At 28.7% G+C, this 9,071-nt stretch overlaps 1 protein-coding gene across 1 annotated transcript; it reads right to left on the bottom strand.

Moving 5' to 3' along the window:
- Positions 1-2,326: 2,326 nt before the first annotated feature.
- LOC101513609 (oligopeptide transporter 4-like) lies at positions 2,327-8,200 on the bottom strand. Its single transcript, XM_012715973.3, is given in 7 exon segments — positions 2,327-3,087; positions 4,214-4,396; positions 4,508-4,760; positions 5,381-5,906; positions 5,909-5,940; positions 7,188-7,285; positions 7,620-8,200. Coding segments are annotated over 7 exon segments (2,172 nt in total). The 5' UTR covers positions 8,088-8,200; the 3' UTR covers positions 2,327-2,475.
- Positions 8,201-9,071: the final 871 nt, after the last annotated feature.

The raw sequence follows: 9,071 nt of genomic DNA, 5'->3' as shown, positions 1-9,071 counted from the left end.
ATGAAAGAAGTGTTCAAAATTCATTTAGGGTCACTTAGGCATCACATTGAGGGACTAGGGTCATCGAAACTCAATAAAATACCTTATGAATAAAAATTCATATTCGAAATAGCATTTAAGGGACATCCAACTTTCATAGTATAAATAATGAGTTAATAATGCAATTTCATTCAGGGTCACCGAGGCATTCTCACAACAATAATATATTCCATATTATCAAAAAATATTTCATCTCTTGTAGGGACTAAGGTCATCAAATTTCAATTAATGCCTTATAAATAAAACCCATGGTTGAAATTACATTTAAGGCATCATCCAACTTTCAAAAATGAAAGAAGTGTTCAAAATTCATTTAGAGTCACTTAGGCATCACACTGAGGGACTAGGGTCATCGAAACTCCATAAATACCTTATGAATAAAAATTCATATTCGAAATAGCATTTAAGGCAAATCCAACTTTCATAGTATAAATAAAGAGTTAATAATGCAATTTCATTCAGGGTCACCGAGACATTCTCACAATAATAATATATTTCATATTATCAAAAAATATTTCATCTCTTGTAGGGACTAAGGTCATCAAATTTCAATTAATGCCTTATGAATAAAAGTCATGGTTGAAATTCCATTTAAGGCATCATCCAACTTTCAAATATGAAAGAAGTGTTCAAAATTCATTTAGGGTCACTTAGTCATCACATTGAGGGACTAGGGTCATCGAAACTCCATAAATACCTTATGAATAAAAATTCATATTCGAAATAGCATTTAAGGCACATCCAACTTTCATAGTATGAATAACGAGTTAATAAAGCAATTTCATTTAGGGTCACCGAGGCATTCTTACAATAATAATATCTTTCATATTATCAAAAAAATACTCCATCTCTTGTAGGGACTAGGGTCATCAAATTTCAATTGATGTCTTATGAATAAAAAACCATGGTTGAAATTACATTTTAAGGCATTATCCAACTTTCAATTATGAATAAAGCATTCAAAACTCAATTTCATTTAGAGTCACCTAGGCATCCCAGCTCTCACAAAAAGACTACATGAATCAATTCTCACAAAAAGATTACATGAATCAGCTATCATAAAAAGATTTAATTTCATGTGGGGACTAGTGTCATCAAAGCTCATGAAGGGACTAGGGTAATCGAAATTCAATTGATATTGAACAATTAAAAATTAATGATTGAAATTGCCTTTAAGAATGGTTATCAGGCATTCCAACAGTAACAAAAAATCATTTTAATCAGATGATGAAAAATCATGAATAAAGAGTTGATATAAAGCACAGCATCATAACTTAGCAAAGCATAAAAATGAAGGGCCCAAGAGCAAGAAAACCGAAAGAGACAACAAAAATTGGTTCAATAAAAAAGGCAATAATAACCTTTAACATGATCAATTTGAACAAAAGGATGATTTCTCATGCAAGCAGAAACAGAGTTGATTTTTATAACCCATATGAAAAGATTAATTGTTCCAGAGTTGATTTTTATAACCCATATGACTTGGAATGAAAGTCCTTGTCAAAACAAAAACCATCTTTTGATTTCAGTCAAAAAATCAAGAAAGAGAAATAATCTCAAAGAGGCAACTTACGGTTCAAATCAACTTTTTCTAAGGTTTGTACACACCAATTATATTCTCTGGAAAGTTTCGCTTTCACCTTCCAGAATCTTCCTCGCATCATACACCGATATCCTATTTCTGGCACACGTCATCGGGGACAGGAACGCCAGGATGTTGGTCGTGCCGGAGTGGTACACGACTCGCCAGGGAAAAAACCGCCGTAGTTTAGCCGGACAAGGCTTATAATTTGACAAGATAGATGGTTCTTGAATAATCAAGAGTGAGAAAGAACTCATCAACAACGCGTTTGTTTCTTGAATACGCCACCGATTACGAAACCCTAACTATATGCTTAATTCAATCATATAATTTCTTATCTCCATAGTTTAAGCCTTTCCTAAGCCTAAGAATTGAAGGGTCCCTAAGAACTCGTTTGTTTAAAACGTAATTCTTTCTTGAAAAAGAAGCAGAAGAAAGAAAAAGATCGCTACCCGCTAAGAGTGTCACACAATGGGAGTAGTTCTTACCGTGTGTGCTGTTTATAAAGATATTCCTCGTGGGCTTTCGTATGTTTGGCCCAATATATGGATTTCTTATTGTATTGGGCTCAAACGGATCTGGTTCGGGTCTTAAAATCCATTTAATAAATGCGGTAGTTTTTGAAAAAAATAAATAGTCATTTCTTTTTAAAATCAAAAGGGTAAGAAATAAAATTTAAAAACAAGTTATTTGAATGCAAATATATATTCACAAATGACAAACATGAATCAACATTTCACCCTCAAATGTCAAAATTATCATAAAAGTTGAAGAAAGAAAAAGAGAAACATAATGTAAATTACTAATAAAGAAATGAAAGGGGTGATGTAAATTAAATATGGGGAATAATGGTATCAAAAAGTAGGACAACCAGGAGTAACTATGCCTTTAGCAGTTGGACATCTAGCAAGATCACAATGCTCAGATGTTCCCCACCAGTCTAAGCTGATTTGTTCAGTATTAACCGTAAAATATAGAAGAACAGTCATAAAAGCCAAGCCAGCATCTAAAGCAGCAGCAAGAACATAATTGTACCTCTCCCACCACTTCTTACGATATTTAAACACAAAATAGTTGAAAATAATCGCAACAATAATCCATGAATTGAAATTCACTGTACTAGCTGGTGGCATAGCTGCAGTTGCTCCAAGTAAAACAGGGATGTGAATGTGTGTTATCCATTTTTTATTTGGAAAGGCTTTTATAAGACCCCATACAATTACTGGGCCCAATGCTCCAATAAGGAAGAACCAATTAAGTTGTGCGTAGTTTCCAAGTGGGCCAAAAATTCTTCTTGGGCCGACCAAACCCCATATTACGGATGCATCGAAGAAGACGTTGTCACCTGGACATGTCCATGGACTGCCTTGTGGGAGTAGCTCTTCGTGGCATATGTTCTTTATTGAACCCAACAACCACCATGCCACACTAACATCCACTGTTCCAGCTATAAGAGTCCCTAAAATCTGTATTCAATCATTTCATTTTTGTTAGACTTCAAATATATTTTTAATTCTTTGTGTTTAATGAATCTTACATCATCATAGAAAAACAATTTTACATTGGCATTAAAGTATTCAACAATATTACACAAACAATTAAAGTAACTCATTATGTACTCTATCAATTAGGTTCTAATCTTGTTTGTGTAATATAACTAGGCTGAATGCTTACACGTAAAAGAACATAGTACGGCGCAATATATAATAAGTAATAGAATTAGAAACTTTAAATTATATAGACATTTTTTTAAACATGTTAAGAATTGATTGTTAATTTTATTAAAGAAGAGGTTTAATTTATAATTTCCTTATCACTATAATCCTCCTAAACCACCTTAATTAAAAATTTGTAAATTATATATAATAATTGATAAGATATTCAATATTAGACATAAAAAAAGATATTATTCAATACTAATTTAAATATAATTTTAGTCCATGTAAATATATCATCATTTTATTTTTAATATCTATAGTTTTTTCTTCTTTTTTTTAGTCCTTAATTTTCAGTCTTTATAAATATATCACATTTGCTTTTAGAATTTGGTATTTAATTTTATTACCTACAAAATTTGTTAATTTTAAAATTGGTTCCTAGAATGTTGGGAGAGATGTGTTCAAAAACTTTGATAATGAATTGATTATTTAATTAATTACATTTTCAAAGTTTGCACACCTAATCCAGAATCTTGGATTTGCCACTGATGTCTCTAATTGGTGGATAATTTTTTTTATATACTATAATAAAATTAGAGTGAATTTTTTTAGGTTAAGTATATTTCTAATTTCTATTAAATTATGATTTTTTAAGTCTAACCTTAAATTTTTTATATTTATTTTTAGTCTTTATTTTGATTTTATAGAGATTAAAAATATTATTTTTCTAATAAAATATTAAAATAGAGATTAAAGTGTATAAAAAAATTAGAAACTAAATATTTGATAATTATTTTATACACGCTAAAATTTATTTTATCTATTTTTTTTAATTATTAAAATTACATTGAAATTTCCTATTTATAAGAAGTTTAATTTTTAAAATTAGAACATCATCTTCAAAATTATTTAAGACAATAGTATTGAGGAATACCTGAACTATGAACATTGACCTTGGTGGGATCTTCATATAATGTCCAAGCTTGAAATCAGATAGAAAGGAAACAGCTTGAGACATACTCATATACCCATAAGTCTTGAAGCAAACATTGGCTATTGGTTTTCCAGGTGAAATCACACCCATAACGTACTCAGTAATAATATTCAAACCTGGACTCTGTAAATTTAAAAGGGTAAATATATTATAAAAATAAAACCATGTTATAGTAGAATTAATGTCACAATTAAACTTTTTCTGAAACTTAGTTGTAAGTTTGTTGTTAATTACCTGATTAGTGGTGGCAGTTATGATGCTAATTGGGAGAGTAAAAGTGAGTGCAAGCCCAGATGCAAAGATAAGGGCCCACCATGGCATTTGTATTTCGTCTTTCATGAAAATACAGAGCATAAGTGCAAGTAGAAATGAAACCAAAAGTGTTGCATGAAACCACCAATTGGGTATGTCCTTATATTTCTTCATCAACCTTGTGTGAATGTCTTCCTTTCCAGATCGAGAAGATAGAAGTTGTTGATATATTTCTCTATTATTTTCAACAAACATATAATTATGAATTTCAATGTTAAATATAAAATTACTAAAGTACAATTATAACAATATAATATAATTTTAGTCTTTATAAAATTTAAATTTTTTACTTTTAATCTCTATACCTACTTTTTAGTGTTTATAAATTACAAATTTCATGTGTTTTTTACTTCCTGATCTTGTTATTTTATCCTCAATGAGAGACTAAAAATATGTCATTTTATAATTTATAAGGGTCTAAAATTATCTATAGAAACATAAAGTAAAATAATTTAATTTATATACATTGTATGATAATCATCTTTAAAGTATTAAACATGAGTGGTTATAATGTACAATGTAAAATCGTGCAAATTAAAATTGAAGATAAAAAAAATATACTAAAAATGTATTTAATCTTTAAAAAAAAAATTAATTTGTATATACTGAAAAATATGTTAAATTATCGTCAGTTGATCACAATCAGCTATCTCCAGTATTTTAAAAGTAATTCTCTTATAAATCAAATATTTTTGAATATCAAATTATTGTAATCAACTATAAGTATAAATATTATTTACACTTTATGTGTTTATAAATTAAATTCAAAAAATAATATAAAACAATGTTGTTTACCTCCCATTAAATATGGCAACATGAGTGAGGGTAGAAATAATTGCAGCAAAGCCAACACCATAGCTAATAGCAAAGAAGACACTCATATTGATGTGACCTTGTTTCTCATATGCTTGCATATCTATCTCAAACTTTTCGTTGACAATGGCTGGCACGTCATATCTCGTACCATTAGCGGTGAATAGTTTAGAAGAATATATGGGGAAGTTTTTTGCATTATAGACATTTAATCTCCAATAAGCTATAGGAATGAGCATGTAGATTAATATGATGTATCCAACAATGATATTAACCGTTGCAAAAAAGGGTGTCACAAGTGGGTTGCCAAGGAAAGAAGCAATAGTGGTCCAATCAAGAGAAAAGGAACCAAGCCCAAGCCCACTTTGGCCTGACCCAATTTGATGGGCTGTAACAGAATTAGGAAATACCCAACAAACCCATGAAATGATTGATAAGGTGGCAAAGAGGTAGCCTGGGACCACGTACCATGCGAAGCTGCAAATAAGTGCAATCAAAAAGAACTTTTTGACATGCGACTTTCATCCTTTTCATGCAAAGCCCTGCCAAATATTTAGAATAAGAAGAGATATGTTATTTCAATAAATCACACTATGCTTATATGTCATATAGTCGATATAATTAAATTAGATAAACAAAATAGATTAACTTTCATGCATTATTGACAATAAATTTTTGTTTATAATTACTGAATCATAATCAATCGTGTGAATTACTTTATGAATAGTTATCGAAAAAAATCAAATATTTTTTCCTTAAGAGAACTTTGTTGAATTTATATTTTTATAATTAGATTGTATAACTTCTAATTTTTTTGAACCAATTACAATCCATAATTAATTAGAGCTTTAATTTATATTTCTAAAATGCAAATCGAACTAATTATCAACCAGGTAAATTTTTATAATTTTTAATGATTATGAAAAATAACATTCAATTTCGTGATATGTGCTTACATATAAAAAAATATCAATTATACTATATAATTACCAATTTTAAATTTGTATACATATAAAAAGATCCTCGATACTATTCTTTTTTATATAAGTCAAGGTATTTTACTATTTACTACTTCTGTTATTTCACAATAAATAACTTATTTATAAAAAAATAAATAATTTCTAAATGAATGACTTTTATAATTGGTAATCCACCTTCTTTTAATTGTACTATTTAATTAATATTATTTTGTATAAAATAATTAATGATATTATTATTATGAAATGTAAACAGTATTTAGAATGATCACAATTCTTATACGTATCTTCTGTAAACCCTTTTTGTAACACGTCTTTTTAAGACATTACGTGTTTTATGCATTCGTTCCTCTCCATTTACACCCATTGCATTTATCATTATAGGTCTCTCTATTCTATTTTGTTTTATACGTCATTTTCAAAACCACATATTTAGACAATAGACATATACTACAAACAATAGGAACGCCTAAATAAAGATTAGCATTTGTTATCTTTTTCGAATGATTTACTCAAAAAGAATTTGTAAAAATAGAGTATTTTATCAATTAAAAATTTATTGACCATACATTAAAAGAAATGAGTAATTGTTATGTGTTAGCATATACTTTTCTTTTCTTTATCGCAAAAATATATAATAAAAATTAGTATTTTTCAATAAACAAATTATCCACGTGATTTCAACTGACACAAGTTTCGTTTTGGTGCTAAAATATGGAAGGTTGTTCAGAAAAAATTAATGAATATTAAATTCCATAATGTATATTTACGGTATAACGTAGAGTAAGTTTAACCGAGAAAGCAATATATACCTGAATAAAGAAACTTGCATTAAAGTGGCTGGCCACCACATCTCCGCCGGCTGCACCACATACTTCCTCATTATCCCCGCCCATCCATACCCCAATACCTGCCATCACATACCCCATTCATATGTTACTTACAATACTCAACTTTAAATACTATTTTATTTACAATTTTTTATTTTTATTTTATCTTATAACAATTTTTTTAAATATTTAAATAATAAAATATATAAAGGAAATTCTTTTTGAGTTTAATAGAGACATCACCTCAGTGTGTAAAGTTCCTTTGTTATATATTTTTCTTAAAAAATCGCTTAATCACTTATAAAGACATATTTTTAGTATTTTAATAACTCGTCACTAAATATTTGATTTTATCAAAAAAATTGGATAAACCTTAGAGTTTAGTGGCACTAATAATAATGAAATTACAAGTACCTGGGTAGTCATGACGAGGATCCAACTGGTTAAGAATGTAATCTTCCTATGATAAAAAGCACGAATAATATCAACAATACTAAGAGCATAAGCAGAACCATTCCCAAATGCAGCACCAGCATTTGCAAATATTGAAATAAGCACGTGCTCTTTAACGTTAAAAGGACCAGGGTTTAAGGAAAACTCTCTCTCGCCAAACCCAATGATACGAAACTTCGTTGTCGGTAACACACGAGCCATGAATCGACCAATAGGAAGTGTCGCAACTTGAATCGAAATCATCGTAACCGTAAGTGGTTCGGCTCTGTACCCGAAGAAAGTGTTTAGGTACGAAAGTAACACGACCGAAATAATTCCCAGTGTCCACATACGAAACGTCCATACCGGTTGGTTCGGGTCATCGTCGTTTGATACTACAGCCCGAACCTCTTCGATCGGTGAAACGTCGTCGTCTATAACCGAACCCATGCTGCGCAAAACAACTTATTTTACACTAATCTTCTTCTTTTTTTTATATATATATAGAGGAATTTTTTTACACAGATCTTCCCACTAATAAAACCAAAAATGGTTCATTTCTCACTTTCATTGATTCGTTTTGATTTTTTGCCTCTTCAGTTTTGCAATATATATTGCAGTTTTTTATTGCCACAAGTTCTATGATACTATATAAACAAAATGGAAATATTCTATAAATATTTTGATTAATAATTTTTTTAATTTCTCTACAGAGCATTTTCTGTATTTGTCGCATTAGTATAGTGCTTGTTAAATTTAATTAATTAAAAGTTTTAATATATTTATTTATTCAATTTTAACTTTAATAGTTAAATAAATTATTTTTATAATTATAGTTAAAATCATAATAAAAAACATTATTTTAAAATAGACTCAAAAGAAAAAAATTAAAAATTTAATGATGTTAAATCTAAAATAAAATTTAGTTATTTAATTTAATATATCAACATATTTTCAAATGTACATATTTACTGACTTTTATTTTCAAGTGTACATATTTGTATTAAATGACTTTTATTTAATATATTCAATATCATTAATTCTATATGTTTCGAAAAGTTACTATGATATCTCATATATGAGTATGAATATAGACCTTCATTGACGGTGTATTCGTTTCATTAATTTGTACACCATTTTCCAGTTGGCTATCTTTTCTTGAAAAATACTTGTATAATTGTATAATCACAATATTTTAGAGATAAAGTGTTGACTATTTTTTTGTTTGAATATTCGTTTACTTTTTATATCAATTTTAATTAATTGCCAAACTACTTTCATGATTTCGTTGTTCAAAGTTTTTCCAAATTATGTATGAATGACTTTAAAGTTTGCCATTTAAATTTGCAATAGTAGGAATATAATTCTTCTGATTTTCTTGTAAAAACAAATATCCTCTGGTTTTAATTATAAACAAAAATAGTAAATTTCACA

This window comes from Cicer arietinum, chromosome 5 (genome assembly GCF_000331145.2).
Source record: "Cicer arietinum cultivar CDC Frontier isolate Library 1 chromosome 5, Cicar.CDCFrontier_v2.0, whole genome shotgun sequence".
Lineage (NCBI taxonomy): Eukaryota > Viridiplantae > Streptophyta > Magnoliopsida > Fabales > Fabaceae > Cicer > Cicer arietinum.
The sequence above is the reverse complement of the archived record's forward strand: the minus strand, read 5'-3'. Positions and strand labels throughout refer to the sequence as shown.